At 41.6% G+C, this 16,436-nt stretch overlaps 1 protein-coding gene across 14 annotated transcripts in view; it reads right to left on the bottom strand.

The window, feature by feature from the left end:
- Nucleotides 1-16,436, bottom strand: part of dop1a (DOP1 leucine zipper like protein A) — a 355,628-nt gene that overhangs the window by 174,235 nt on the left and 164,957 nt on the right. For all 14 annotated transcript variants that reach the window (XR_015758480.1, XM_087991490.1, XM_087991491.1 and 11 more), the window contains one exon: nt 840-1,114. Coding sequence is in view for 13 of the 14 variants with exons in the window: in XM_087991490.1 (XP_087847616.1) it covers nt 840-1,114 (275 nt within the window). In the remaining variant the exon portion in view is untranslated. The remainder of the gene's footprint in view (nt 1-839; nt 1,115-16,436) is intronic.

The raw sequence follows: 16,436 nt of genomic DNA on the forward strand, positions 1-16,436 counted from the left end.
ATGGTGAGGTGGCTGTTTTTGACCCTGAAGGGGCTTTTCATGTGCTGTAACCTATATGATTCCATTGAAGATGGATGTTCCACTCCATGTGTCAGCACATGTAGACACAAACTGTCAAAGTTACCACCTCAGTCATGAGTACTGCATTGCCACCAATCCCACACTCTAATATGACAATATGCAATCACTAAGGAAGAGACATACAGTCCAGATGAAGCTTACAGTTGTCGAGATTGCAAAGCAGACAAATAATTGCACAGCAGCTGGGAGGTTTAAGAGATTGGAGAAAAATGCTAGCGCTTGGAGGAAATTCTCTACACAGCTTAGGCAAATGCCTAAGAGTAAACTTGCAAACAGAGGAAAACCTAGCATGTGGCCACAACAGGAAAATGAAGTCAGTGAAAATTGCCAAAAAGGATTCCTGAGAAACTGACCCTATCAGAATCTTCGCCCTGAAACAAGCAGGAATGTTGAGCACTGCAGATTTTAAACAAAGCTCTACACGGATTACCAAATTTGTGAAGAAAAACAATTTTGTGTTGCAACAAAAATCCAAGATTTCATGGGGTCTCCTGCTGGAACTTGATGACAAGTTAAATAGCCTAACCATAGGCAAGAATGGATTTAATCCCTCCAAAAAATACTAATTGTGTCAGTTGCCCCCTACTTTTTGGCTCAACATTTGGGCTCTGGCTTTTACATGATTATATCAGGTAGTTAAATAGTAACCATAGCAATGCTGAAAATACTCAGCAGCTCTGACAGAAATTTGCAAGAGAAACAAAGTCAATGTTTCAGGTTGTAACCTTTCACCAGAACCAGTGTTCTCTTGTACTCACCTTGAAAAATTCGGTTTTTTGAGTGATATACGTGAGATTTTCTTGTGTAACTGGTGGCATGATGACAACGGCTACTGTTCCCTGGTTTGGACTTCTGGGCTGTGCAGACTCAAGGTTTTTCAGGTTTTCTCCACTAACAGCAGCGACCGACTGAGTTAGACCAACTAAGTCAAGTATCAATGAAATGGCAATACTCTGAATGCTGAAATCACTGGCAAAACAGCAGGCAGTCATGAGGGTCTGGAGCCAGACTGGTGGCTTTACCTGATCAAAATCTAAAGAAATCAAAATGAAAACTTCAAGCTTACTAAAGAAACCTTAAATAAACAATCCAAAAACTGCAAACTAACATTGTGAATTACTGTCACATATATTGAACTGGCACATGAACAAAATATAACAAGCAATTATAATTATTCTTGCTCACTTACAACTGCCTAGGTAATAGCAAAACCCTATCCCTTCCACAAAAAAATAATACAATGGATAAGGTATATCTTATTTACACAATCTGCTGTTCTGCATGCAATATCAGAAAGTAACTTTTAAGAATAACCCCATGAGCCTGCTCCACCAATGAATTATATCCCTTTAAATGAACATATCTAATAAAAGAAGCTTAGTTAGATATAATTATACTTCAGGCTCAAAATGCTGAAACTTCAACAAGTGTATTTCTAGTTTGAGGCAAATGGAATGAAAGACTGATATATTGCTATTCAGTACATAATTGTAGCGTGAAAATAATGTGATACCTCCGAATACATATCCATGTAACATTCAGTTCCTAGATCTTTACACATAATTATAACACTGTTTTCTCTTAGCACTATAGCTATATGGTGAAGACCATTCCAGGCTTCTACTTCCTTCACCATGAATGAAGTTGCTCTAATTTTAATATCATATCGTAATATTCTCAATTCTTACTTGGAGTTTTAACTCTACAATGAGGATGCCCTCCAATACGTGGTGTGGCACTACCAGCATGCTATATGAGACAAACTTCAGATTTAGTATGTCAAAATTGGACATCCATGAGGTGCTGTGGGCCATCTGCAGCAGAACTGTGTTTAACCATAATATGCAATCTCATGGCCTGAAATGTCCCCATTCTACCATTACCATCAATGTGGGAGATCAACCCTAGTTAAATGAAAAGTGTATGACAGGGCCTGCCAAGAGCAGAACCAGAGATACCTAAAAATGATTAAATTACAATGCTTGTGTGCTAAACAGTTTGCATTGAACATGCATAAGGGATTCCACAACCATCAGGTCAGATCTAAATTCAGCAATGCTGTCACAGCCAGTTGTGCAATTACAATAATAATAACAAACAACTAGAGACAGAAGCTGCATCAGTGCAAAAGGTTTAAGCATTTGCATTCATCTTTAGCCAGAACTGCAGAGTGGATGATCCATCTCGGCCTCCTCCTGAGGTCCGCAAAATCCCAGATGCCAGTGTTCACCCAACTCTATTTATTCTACATTATAGTAAGAAATAGCTGAAGGGACTGGATGCGGCAAAGACTATGGGCCCTGACAAAATCACAGCAATATACTGAAGACATGTGCTCCAGAGCTGGTCATTCATGCAACCCCTCAGCTGTCCCAATACAGCTTACAACAGAGATTTATCCATAATATGGAAAATTGCCCAGGTTTGCCATATATACAAGCAGAAAAAAATTCAACCTTGCATATCATTCTATTCTATAGTCAGCAAAATGACAGAAAGGGTTAACAGCAGTGCCACCTGCAAAAGCATAACCTGTTCACTGACGCTCGGTTTGGGTCCCACAAGGCCATGAAGCTCCTGACCTCATTATGACTTGGCCCGACAGAGGACAAATTACCTGAACTCCAGAAGAGAGGTGACAGTAACTGTCTTGACAAGGCTACACTTGATTAACTTGTTCAAGGAGCCCTAGCTATAACCATTGGAAATTACTGGAAAAGCATCTGCTGGGGGGCGTCATACCAAGCTGGAAGACTGGAACGTTTTTGGAGGTCAATCATCTCAGTCACAGTTCATCAGTAAAAGATTTTCTCAGGGTAATGCCCTAGGCCCAACCATCTTCAGCTGATTCATCAATGACATTCCCTCCAACATAAGTTCAGAAATTGAGTTGTTTGCTGATGATTAAATAGTGCTCAGTAACAATACCTCAACTGCTTAAGTGTCGATATGTAGCAAGACCTGGACAACATCTAGGCTTGGGTTGAAAAGTGTAAAGTAACAACAGCACACAAATGTCAGGTAATGATCATTTTCAAAGATAAAATGTAACCATCACCCATCAATATTGAATAATATCAGCAGCACTGAACCCCCCCCCCCCCCCACTGTCGACATCCTGGGGCTTACCAATAACCAGAAACTGAACGTCCAGCTATATAAATACGGTGGCTACAAGAACAAGTCAGAGGTACGGAACTCTGAGAAACTCACCTCCTATATCTCTGATCCCGTTCACTATCTATAAGGCACAAGTCAGGATTATTATGGAATAGCGTTCCACTTGCCTGGATGATTACAGCTCTAACATCACTCAAAGCTTGACACTATCTAGAATAAGGAGAAAGTGAGGTCTGCAGATGCTGGAGATCAGAGCTGAAAATGTGTTGCTGGAAAAGCGCAGCAGGTCAGGCAGCATCCAGGGAACAGGAGAATCGACGTTTCGGGCATAAGCCCTTCTTCAGGAATGAGGAAAGTTAAGAAGGGCTTATGCCCGACACTATCTAGAATAAAACAATCCACTTGATTGGCATCACACCCACCACCTCCAATATTCATTCACTTCAGCACTGATGTATAGTGGCAGCAGTGTATAGCAACTACAAGATGTGCAGCAGTAACTCACTACGGCTCCTCTGACAGCACCTTCCTGTGGTCTCTCCCACTTAGAAGGCAAATGACAGGAGGTGCACAGGAACATTACCACCACCTGCAAAAAACCCTCCAAGTCACACAAGATACTAACCTGGAAGTATATTGCTGTTCAAAAACAGAAACTCAGCAGGTCTGACAGCATCTCTGGGAAGAAAGTAGAGTGAAAGCTTTGAGTCTAATGACTCGTCAGAACTAATAGCAGCTAGGATCAAGTGCTATTTATGCTGAAGACAGGGTGGGTGACGTAAGTGGATGGGTGGAGATGGAGCCCAGACAAGGAGAGAGAGCGAGAGAGAGCGAGAGAGCGCGAGAGAGCGCGAGAGAGCGCGAGAGAGCGCGAGAGAGCGCGAGAGAGCGCGAGAGAGCGCGAGAGAGCGCGAGAGAGCGCGAGAGAGAGCGAGAGAGACGAAAGGGATAGGCAGACAAGGGGATCATTAATACTCAGCCAGGACAGAAAAGAATCTGAATAAATAATAATGAGAGCTGACAGTAGGACAGAATGGATAGCCTGTGCTCAAAGCAACTCATGTCATGGGATAATAGAACTAAGAATAGGTGAGAAAGGTTGGGTGTGCTGAAAGCAACCCATGTCATGACAGGATCAGGGTGTTGGGTGGGTAAAGAAACATGGAAGGACAGAATTAGGCTCTAAAGTTATTGATCTTGATGTTGAGTCCGAGAGACTGCATGGTTCCCAAATGGAAAATGAGATGCAGTTCTTCGAGTTTACACTGAGGCTCACTGAAACACTACAGCAAGCCTGCAACACAATGTCACAGCTCTTTCACTGCTGCAATCCTGGAACTCCCTTCCTAACAGCACTGTGGGTTTCCTACACTACAAGAACTTCAGTGATTCAAGAGGCAATTCATCACCATATCCACCAGGTAATTAGGGATGGGCAATAAAATAAACAAATAAGATGATTCTAAATTTACATTGAAAATGCACGAAGGACAAAATAAAGTGACAATCTGCACTTGTGATATCTACTTCTTACAAATTCATCAACTCTTGTTAAGCAAAAAATGAGCAGAATTGTAACCTAAGTAGTCTTCAAAGACTTGTATTAACACATGCTTTAGAGCCAAACATCTGTTTTAGATATTATCACTAGTATAATGTAGAAAACATAGCAGATAGTCTGAGTTCATTAAGTGCCATGGAGCAGATAGATGTGTAATGCTGAGGCAAGAGAAAAATTCTACAGTTAGTAAGCAACCCATACTTTTATCATGAGTTATTATCTGCAAACAAAGACTAGATAATCTATTTTAGGGATGTAATTGAGGGATGAAGGCCACCAAAGACAATGTTCCTCTTCTTCTTTGAAATAATGTCCTTTACATTTGGCCGAGAGATCAGACAGGGGAGGCAGGAGGCTGTAAACATGGCATCCAAAAAAACCTCTCATTTAATGCTAAATGTTTGAACAGTTTCATTCATCTAATTCAGATTTTCAAGAACAACAATGCTTCTTTGAGGAACTGGTTGCCCAGAATTAATCAAATTTGGTGGGCTAAATTTTGTATCAAAAGACTAACATTGATTTGATTTTGGCTACCTGGTACATAGTGCGCTGCCAAAAAGGTCAATGGACTTTTCCTAATCCTCTCGCTCATTTTCTGTACACCTTGTGGCATACAAGGCTGACAGGCATGCATTTATGCATTTTTCCATAGCTGTTTTTCTCTAGAACACGTCACCATCCTGTCATGAGAGGCTATAGCTTGAGGAAGGGCCATATTGCATTAAACATAGCTGACTAAGAGTACCAGGAGACACTCCCTTTCTTACTGTTTGCCGTGGGCATACTGGAGGGATTGGCCTGATGATGTCTGGCCACATTATGAACATACCCTTTGTGATCAAGCCTTATGTGGGAGTTGAATACACAGTTCCTTGCTTTGAGATAAGGATGCTGTCAACTGCACCACAAGATCTACCATTTTTCCCAATAATAGAAACAAATTCTAAAAGCTGGAAAATTACGATTTCAAAGAAATTCTGGCAATCAACAAGATAGATGCTAACCCACAGGAACATGTCATTAGATTAATGATTTAGACGGTGGCACAGTGGTTAGCACTGCTGCCTCTCAGCGCCAGAGACCCGGGTTCAATTCCCGACTCAGGCGACTGACTGTGTGGAGTTTGCACATTCTCCCCGTGTCTGCGTGGGTTTCCTCCGGGTGCTCCGGTTTCCTCCCACAATCCAAAGATGTGCAGGTCAGGTGAATTGGCCATGCTAAATTGCCCGTAGTGTTAGGTAAAAGGGGTAAATGTAGGGGAATGGGTGGGTTGCGCTTCGGCGGGTCGGTATTGACTTGTTGGGCCGAAGGGCCTGTTTCCACACTGTAAGTAATCTAATCTAATCTAAACCTTGGAGTCTACAGCACAGAAAAAAGCCCAGTCTCATTCTTAGACACGCACATCTCCATCAAGGGCGAATCTCCATCAGTACCTCACTTTACCACAAGCCTACAGATAACCTCACAATGGTGCACTTCTCTAGCTTCCATCCTAAACATATTAAAACAGCTGGCCCCTATGGACAAGCCCTAAGCATACACAGATCTGTTCAGATAAGGAATAACGCGACGGACATCTGAAGGACGCCGTCATAAGAACAGGATGCGATGCTCAACTCATCAATTGCCAGTTCCAACTTGCCATGTCATAAAACTGTAGTGACCACCCCAGGAGTGAAACACAGGATACAACCTAGAGGGTACTCTTCATCGTCCAATACTTCCCAAGAGCAGAAAAACTATGCCATTCTTCGCATCCTGCAATGAGGATGAGCATCTTACCAAGGTCTTCCCTATGCCTCCACTTCTCGCCTGTAAACAGCTGCCAAACCTTAAACAGACCATTGTTTTAAGCAAACTACTCAGCCTTCAGGACAACAGGATACATAGACTTTGTTGCACATCCAATGTATTTGGCTTTTTTGATATCACATTGATTGAACTGAATTGGCAAAAGACTGGCATCTGTGATGTTGGGTTTCATAAGAGGATGTTGAAATGGAGCATCCATTCAGCACTTCTGGCTGAAGATGTTTGCAGAAGCTCCAGTCTGTTTTTTGATTTTACATTATATTCTACCAGCAATGAGCCTGGATGTGTTCAGAGAATCTCCTCCTATCGGTTACTGAATTGACCGTTCATTGTCCATTCGCTGTGTAAGTTTTTGTGAATGCTTCTCTGTACCTTGGCCCATTCTTACTGGGCTGTGGATTATTCAGCTTCCTTTCTTGGCTCTCAAACTAGCTGCCTTTCTAAATTATTCCCTTTCCAAATATATTATGGGTGGAATCTTCGAGGAGTTTAAATGAAGTGAACGATGGTGGGATTTGTGGAAACATTGCATGAGTAGTCCAGCAGGACCTATCTTGATATTGGGAGCAACTTGTAGCATTTTGTTTTGCTTCTGCAGGGCAGCGAGGTCGGTTTCACAAGGAGAATATTGCTTGTTCAATGCTTTATTAATGGCACAACATTTGGGGCGGCACGGTGGCACAGTGGTTAGCACTGTTGCTTCACAGCGCCAGAGACCCGGGTTCAATTCCCGACTCAGGCGACTGACTGTGTGGAGTTTGCACATTCTCCCCGTGTCTGCGTGGGTTTCCTCCGGGTGCTCCGGTTTCCTCCCACAGTCACAAAGATGTGCGGGTCAGGTGAATTGGCCATGCTAAATTGCCCGTAGTGTTAGGTTAAAGGGGTAAATGTAGGGGTATGGGTGGATTGCGCTTCGGCGGGTCGGTGTGGACTTGTTGGGCCGAAGGGCCTGTTTCCACACTGTAAGTAATCTAATCTAATCAACATCACATTTATCCATCACTACTTGCACACATTTCAAAAATAACTCTTAGGAAAGTTGAAGGCGGTGCCAAGAATTGTTCTTTCTTTTGATGACTATAGTTCTTTTATTGGAACAATTAGGACTTTTTATTAGGTTTTTGTTTCTAACACAGAGTTCATCCAAACTTAATATGGTTGTATGGAGTTGCATTGTAGCAAACTGATATGTCCAACTTCTGCCCTGTCTCTGTTGCTCCAAAATGGCAGGTGCTTTTCTTCATAACCTGCATGTGTTGCAAACATGTTTACAGTCTGTGATGTCCTAATAAGACACAATCTACATCACAGGAAATAATTCAGTGTCATGTTCTTGCTGTCACATCCTTGTTGCAAGATGAAAGTGAAGTATAATGTTTCATAAATGAAGTTAATGGTTTCCTTATGTGAAAGGACTCTGGTCTTGTTGCATTTCAAAATAAAATTTACACAGAACTAAACCCACAAAAAATGAATCCAAGAATGTGGATGAATGTTACGGAGGTAGTAATCTTCAGAGTTCCTTCTAATTTTGTGCCGAGGTCACTATCAAGCTTGTGACCACAATGTCCTGACTGATGAACTATGACAGTTGTCCACCATTGATGCAATATATCCATTCCTCAATAGTAACACTCCATCAAACACTTTCAGCCTGCAAAGATGCTGATAGTTGAATTATGTTGAGGCTGAGAATAGTTACATGGTGAGTAATTATAAGTAGCTCATATCTTTAACAAATGTTGCTGCGTAGAAAAAATATTGAATGAAATAAAACAAAAAATGCTGGAAATATTCATTAGACAGTACAGAACAAATGAATCTATGTGGAATCCCGTCTTAACTGGTCATCCCTCTTATAGATTAATGGAGGGAAGAATCTGGAATTAAAATTAATAGTTTTGTCACAACCTTCATTTTATTGGTGCAGAGTGCCATAACTTTTATATCAGCTTTTATTTGCAATACATGCCCACCTTAAGTGGGTGGAACAGGTAGGTAAAGTGGTTAAGAAGTCATATAGGATAATTAAGAAATTTGTGCAGCTGAACACAAAAGCCAATCTAAAGAAATCTACAGAGAAAGGCTGACATCTAAAAATGACAACTGGGTTTGAAAGTGATTTGCTGTAAATTTTAAAGAGAATTTATCAGACCAGTATTGTACATTGGAAGGTAAAAGATAGGTTTGGGAGAAAGGAGTTGTAAATAGCTGTTGGTTTAATGTTCTCTGTTGGACCTAAAGAATAAAATTATTAATTTTTACTTTAAATAGTGACATCTGTGATAGTTCTTTGCCTCTCTAAATTTAACAGATTACAGCACGAGGTGAACTTCTCTATTTAAATTAGCATGTCATAACACTGTCACCCAAGCTGTTCCAGTATAGACACAACACTGGCACTTACTGACAATGTGGAACATTGCCCAGGTAAGTCCTATACAAATCCAACCAAGCCCCTTACCACGCCATCAGTCAACTGTCCATCATCAGCAAAGTGATGAAAGGGATGATCAACAATGCTAGCAAGTGACACTTGCAAAGGAAAAATCTGGCCATTGACGCTCAATTTGGATTTCATGAGGACTACACAGCTCCTGACTTCATTCCCATCTTGGTTAAAACATGAACAAAAGAGCTTAATCCTGGAGGGTCAGTGAAAGTGACTACCTTGACATCAAGACTGAACTTCAAGTGTGGCATTAAAAAAACCCTAACAGGGTCTTACATCAAGGGAGCTAGGCAGCAGATTAAAAAGTAGGACTTCAATGGTCATAATCACTGGACTATTTCTGGTACAAAGTGGTCAGAGTTTAGAAATAGGAAACCAGGACAGATGAATGCATGGCTCAAAGGTTTGTGCAAGGGAAAAGGTTTTAGATTCCTGGATTAATGGAACCATTTTTGAGGAAGGTGGAGCATAAACAAAGAGGACTCTGCACCTGAACCACATTGGGACCAACATCCGTGCAGCTAGGTTTGCTCGTGCTGCTGAGTTTAAATTATTCTGACAGAATATTGATGAAACAGAGTCACATCATGCTACAGCAAAGGATGCGAGTAACAGTGAGCTCAGCTGTGTTGGTTGTCAAGGGGGTACAGAAGGCTGGATAGTCTTTAAGGCTTGGAGTGTAATAGGTAAGACTATTTAGTTAATGGCATGGCTTCACACATGGAAATAGGATATTGTAGCCATCACAGAAACATGGTTGAGGGAAGGGCTGAACTGGCAATTCAACATTTCGGGGCATAAGAATGTTTAGGAAAGACACAGTAGAGTATAGGAAGGGTGGTTACGTAGCACTATTAATTAATGAGTTAATTACTGCAATAAGGAAAGATGATATCTTGGAAGGGTCCCCAAATGAGGCTTTGTGGTTAGGAATGTTAAGGGGGCAGCTACTTTACTGGGAACGTAATATAGGGCCTCAGAGTCAGTGGGAAGTAGAGGACCAAACATGTAGATAGTTCACAGAGGTCTGTCAGAGTAATGATCAGATTATAGTTCTAGGCGATTTCAAATTTCCCAACATAAATCAGGATAGTCATAGTGTTAAGGGTCTAAAGGAAGCAGATTTCTTGAAATGTACCCAACAGAGTTTTTCATTTCAATACACAGAAGGCCTAATAAGGAACGGCAAAGTTTTCGATCTGGTTCTCGGGAAGGAAGCCAGACAAATGTGTGATAGTGGGGGAACATTTAGGCGATAAACACCGCAACATGATACCGTTCTAATTTGTTCTGATGGCCTGCAAAGACGTCTTTGGATTTGGGGAAGGCAGATTTTATTAAAATGAAGCAGAATCTGGCCACAGTAGACTGGGAACAGCTCCTTTGGATAAGTCTATACCGGAACAATCAGGGAGCATTTAAAAAGGAGCTTGGGAAAAGTACAGATCCAACCTTTAGAGGAAAATGTAGGAACAATACGTTCAGAGAACTCTAGATGTCTAGGACAATTGAGTAGTGGAGAAGGAACAGCTTTTAGCAAGTCCAAAGGGAGCAATTCAGCTATCACCCTAGAGGAATACAGGAAATGCAGGAGGCAACTTAACAAAGCAACTGGAAGAGCAAAAGGGAGTATGAAAGAATACTTGTGTACATGATTAGGAGAAGCCTAAGATATGTTATAAGTATATGAAAGGGAAGAGGTTAACCAGGCAAAGAGTAGGGCCCATTAGGGACTAAGGGGGCAACCTGTGTGTGAAGCCACAGGATACTGGAAAGGTATTGAATGAATGCTTCTCTTCAGTCTTGAAAAGGAGAATGTAAGTACAGAATTCAGGAAAAAGGACTGAGAGAGACACTTGCACAGTTTGAATTAGGAAATAAGGAGCTTTTGGAGGCTCCCACAAACATAAAAATGGACAAATCCCCTGGTCCGGATGAACTGCATCCTGGTCCTTTATGAGAAGTGAAGCAGGAAATTGCAGGGGCTCTGACAAAAAAAATTAATTCCTCTCTGGCCATGGGGCAATTGCCAGAGGACTGGAGGTCGGCTAATGTTGTTCCACTTTTTACGAAGGGTGGTAGAGATGAAACAGCAAAATTACAGACTAGTGAGTCTAACAGCAGTGGTACAGAAACTATTGCAGAAAATACTGAAGGAGTGAATTATTACCCAATTGGAAAGGCATGGGTTAATTAGGAATAGTCAGCATGGCTTTGTCAGAGTGAGATGATGTCTAGCAAATTTGTTAAAAGTCTTTGAAAATGTGATCAAGTGCTTGGGGTGAGCGAACTTCAGTTGATGTAGTTCATTTGGATTTTAGCATAGCTCTTGACGAGTCCCACATGGGAGACTGATTGAGAAGGTTAAAGCGGATAACTTGGTGAGATGGATCAGAACCTGGCTTAGTAACAGGACACAAATGGTAGTGACAGAAGGCTATTCAAGTGACGAGGCCAGTGTCTAGTGGTGTACTAAAAGGGTCAGTACTGGGACCCTTACTGTTTGTCACATACATAAATGATACAGATGAAAATGTGAGGGGAATATTCAGCAAATTTGCAGGTGACACCAAGACTAAATTTACTCATTCACAAGATGAGGGCATCACTGGCTAAGCCAGCATTTATTGCCCACCCTTAATTGCCCACATGGCAGTTAAGAGTCAACCATGTTGCTGAAGGTCTGGAGTCACATGTTGGCCAGACCAGTTAAGGATGACAGATTTTCTTTTCTAAAAGAACAACAGTGAACACGGTGAGCTTTTCCCAACAATTGGCAATGGATTCATGGTAGAGGATAATAGTGAAGAAGGTGGTTGTACAATACAGGAAGATAGAAGTGGGTTAGTCAGATGGGCTAACCAGTGGCAAATGGTATTTAACACAGATAAATGCAAGCTGATGCACTTTGGAAGAAGAAACAAGACGACAGAGTATTTAATGAATGGCAGGACACTGGGTAGCTTATAGGAATAGAGGGATTCACAGATCCCTGAAGTCAGCAGAGCATAGGAATAGGACAGGTAAGGCAGCATATGGGAGACTTGCTTTCATCAGTTGTGGCACACAGTATAAGGGCAAGAAGGTACTGTTGGAGTTGTACAGAGTATTGGTTAAGCCACACCTGGAGCACTATGTACAGTTCTGGTCACCTCACTGCAGGAAGGATGTGACAGAACTAGAGGTACAGAATAGATTCACCAGGAGAAATAAGATGACACTAGATAGGCTTGGATTGCTTTCTTCCGAGCAGAGAAGACCGAGAGGGGATATGGTTGAGGTGTATAAGATTATGAGGGGCTTGGACAAGGTGAATAGAAAGCAGCTGTTCCTCCTGGTTGAGAGGTCAATCATGAGAAAGCAGACTTTAGGCAAAAGGGCAGGAGATTCACAGGAGATTTGAGAAAAGAATGTTTTCACTCAGCAGGTGTTGGAAATCTGGAATGCACTACCTGGGAAGGTAATAGAGGCTGGAAATCTTGCAATTTTTAAAAACATTTGAATGAAAATTTCAAATATCATAAATTCAATGAGATCAGACAAGTACAGGATATGGGGATTAGCTCACCTTTAGTGATTGTTATTTTGGTGCAGACTTGATGGGCCAAAGGGCCATTTCTGCACTGTATGAATCCATGAATCTGTGTGTGAGGGCAATGGGGAGTTTAAAGGTGATTACGGTTTTGAATAGTTGTGTTATATGCTGACTGTTTATAACATTTTTCCCACAGCCAAAATTGAATTATGTGTAATAAATAATAACTCCTATTAAGTACAGAAACCTGGTCCATGTTTTCCATTAATCCGGGTGTGAAAATCAAATAAATTGGGAAATTTTGTGCACTTTCTGAAATCTATATTTTTTGTGACGACTCCAGGAATAAAAGGCCTTTATTTCAAGTGCAGAACCCAGTAAATCATGACTTTGAGCAATTCATCACATATGTTGAGGCATAATTGTTCAACAGACTTTTGGGGCTCAATTGTTTAATATTGCTGTTCTAAACCTGTTTCCTGCTGTGATGTCCAGGCTCTTCTACAGGTGTTTTCATCCTTATCTTTCCTACCTGCAATTCTTCCCACCTACATCCAGTACCAGGGTGATCTCACAACACTGCAATCAAGCCCTTTAGTCTTTTGTGAGACCGTGGACCAACTTAGACTTTCTCTACTTCAAAGCCTTCCTCGTATACCCCCAACTTTCCTTCAAACTCAGCAGTTTTTCCACCCTCACAGATAGCCTTTCAATATGAATATCATTAAACATAGCGCTGTGAACAAATAATTTGCTAATATTATTGAATACATTATTAGAAACGCAGGCAAATAAGAGATGCCAGTGCTCCAGTTTCTCCTATTACTTTACATTATGCTTTTGCAATAGTTTGATGTTAAAGCCAGAATGCCATCTGCAAATATAACCTTTAATTATAAGTATGCAGCCTGTTAATAAATCTGCACCATTGTATTGATGGTACATTCATCAATGTCTGGAAACACAAGTTAGAGCATATTATTTCATGCAGGATTTACAGGCTATGTTGCAAATCAAACTTGATCTCCATCATCTGTACACTACTCCAGCCTCACCCATATCACCTCCCTACAACATGCACTGCAGTAATTCACCAAGACTCCTTTTACAGCATCTTCCAAAACTTCAACTTCTACCACCCAGAGGGTCAAGAGAAGATAGAACATAGATGCGCTGACCTGTGAACTATTCTCAGCTCGTCCCCCTACACTATCCCAAAATCATCCATGTGCTTATTTAAGGGTTGTTTAAATCTCCCTAATGTCGTGAGTTGACTACCTTAGCAGGTATGGCATTCCACGCCCTTAGCACTCTCTGCGTAAAGAACCTGCCTCTGACATCTGTCTTAAATCTATCACCCCTCAATTTGTAGTTATACCCCCTCATACAAGCAGACGTCATCATCCTGGGAAAAAGACTTTCACTATTTACTCTATCTACTCTTCTGATCATCTTGTATGTCTCTATCAAATCCCCTCTTAGCCGCCTTCTTTCCAATGAGAACAGACCCACGTGTCTCAGCATTTCCTCATAAGACCTTCCCTCCAGACCAGGCAACATCCTGGCAAATCTCCTCTGCATCTTTTCCAATGCTTCCACATCCTTCCCGAAATACGTACACAATATTCCAAGTGTGGTCGCACCAGCGTTTTGTACAGTTGCAGCATGATGTTGCAGTTCCGGAACTCAACCCCTCTACCAATGAAACCTAACACACCGTATGTCTTCTTAACAGCACTATCCACCGGTGGCAACTTTCAGGGATCTATGCACATGGACTCCAAGATCCCTCTGCATATCCACACTACCAAGAATCTTTCCACTGACCCAGAACTCTGCCTTCCTGTTATTCTTCCCGAAGTGCATCTCCTCACATTTAACTGCATTGAACTTCATTTGCTACCTCTCAGCCCAATTCTGCAGTTTAACCAAGTCCCCCTGCAACCTGTAACATTCTTCCAAACTGTCCACTACTTCACCGACTTTAGTGTCGTCTGCAAACTTACTAATCCATCCACCTATGCCTGCGTCTAAGTCATTTATAAAAATGACAAACAGCAGTGGTCCCAAAACAACCCTTGTGGCACACCGCTAGTAACCGGACTCCAGGCTGAATAATTTCCATCAACCACCACTTGCTGACTTCTTCCAGAAAGCCAGTTTCTAATCCAAACTGCTAAATCACCTTCAATCCCATGCCTCTGCATTTTCTCCATCAGCCTACCATGTGGAACCATATCAAAGGCTTTACAGAAGTCCATCTATACCACGACAACTGCCCTACCCTCATCTACATGCTTGGTCACCTTCTCAAAAAACTCAATGGGGTTTGTGAGACACTACCCTGCCCTTGACGAAACCATGTTGACTATCTGAAATCAAATTGTTGCTTGCTAGATGATTAAAAATCTTATCTCTTATAATCCTTTCCAAAACATTTCCTACAACAGAAGTAAGGCTCACTGGTCTATAATTACCTGGGTCTTCTCTACTGCCCTTCTTGAACAAGGGCACAACATTTGCAATCCTCCAGTCCTCTAGTACTAAACCTGTAAACAATGACGACTCAAATATCAAAGCCAAAGGCTCTGCTATCGCCTCCCTAGCTTCCCAGAGAATCCTCGGATAAATCCCATCCAGCCCAGGGGGCTTGTCTACTTTCACTCCTTCTAGAATTGATAACAACTGTGCGTAACTACCCTCGATCCTTTCTAGTCTAATATCTCGTACCTCATTCTTCTCCTCTACAATATTCTCCTTTTCCTGAGTGAAAACCGATGAGAAATGTTCATTTAGCACCTCTCCGATCTCCAGAGTCCACACTCAACTTCCCACTTCTGTCTTTGACTGGCCCTATTCCTACCCTAATCATCCTTTTATTCCTCACATACCTATATAGAAAGCTTTAGGGTTCTCCTTTATTCTATTTGCTAAAGACTGCTCGTGTCCTCTCTTTGCTCTTCTTAACTCTGTCTTTAAATCCTTCCTTGCTGATCTGTAACTCTCCATCGCTGCATCTGAACCATCTTGCCTCATCAACACATAAGCCTCCTCCTCCTCCTTCTTCTTCTTAACAGAAGAATGGGAACACCAAAGTTTCCCACAACATGACACACTGACCTGACTTGGAACAATTTCACTGTTCTTTTACTGTCACTGGTTCAAAGTTGATCACAGAACAGTACAGTACGGGAACAGGCTCTTCAGCCCACCATGTCTGCGCCAACCATAATGCCATTCTAAATTAATCCCATCGCCCACACTTGGTCCATATCCCACTATTTCACTGCCTATTAATGTGTCTCTTTAAATGCATCTTAAACTTTTCCATTGTATCTGCTTCTACAACATCCTCTGGCAGTTTTCCAGGTGTCTACTATCCTCCGTAAAACTAAGAGCACGATAGACACATGATAGTACAATGACGTTGCTATAACAGAAACTTTGCTAAAGAAGGGGCAAAATTGGCAGTTCAATACTCTTGGGTATAGAGTTTTCAGGCAGGAGGGGGAGGGTAGCAGGAACAGGGTTTTGGTTAAAGAATTACAGTCATGAGAAGGGATAATATATTAAATGGGTTAGCAAATATTGCTTTGTGGTTTGACTTTGGGAATAAAAATGGAGCAGTCACACTACTTGGAGTGTATTACAGACTCCCAAATGGTGAGAGGAAGATAGCCGAACATATGTGTAGACAAATTTCTGCCTGTAGGAAGAGAGCAATACAGTAAGAGACTTCAACAATCCCAATATCAACTGGGTTTCAAACAATGTAAGAGGCATTGACAGTGACAAATTCATGCACTGTGTCCAGGAATTTCTTCTTTATAATGACAAGCCCAATGACAGGAGATGCAATTTTGGATTTAGTT

The sequence above is a fragment of the Chiloscyllium plagiosum genome, unplaced genomic scaffold, assembly GCF_037043375.1.
Source record: "Chiloscyllium plagiosum isolate Xiang-an unplaced genomic scaffold, Cpla_swu_hap1 HiC_scaffold_10, whole genome shotgun sequence".
Taxonomy (NCBI): Eukaryota; Metazoa; Chordata; class Chondrichthyes; order Orectolobiformes; family Hemiscylliidae; genus Chiloscyllium; species Chiloscyllium plagiosum.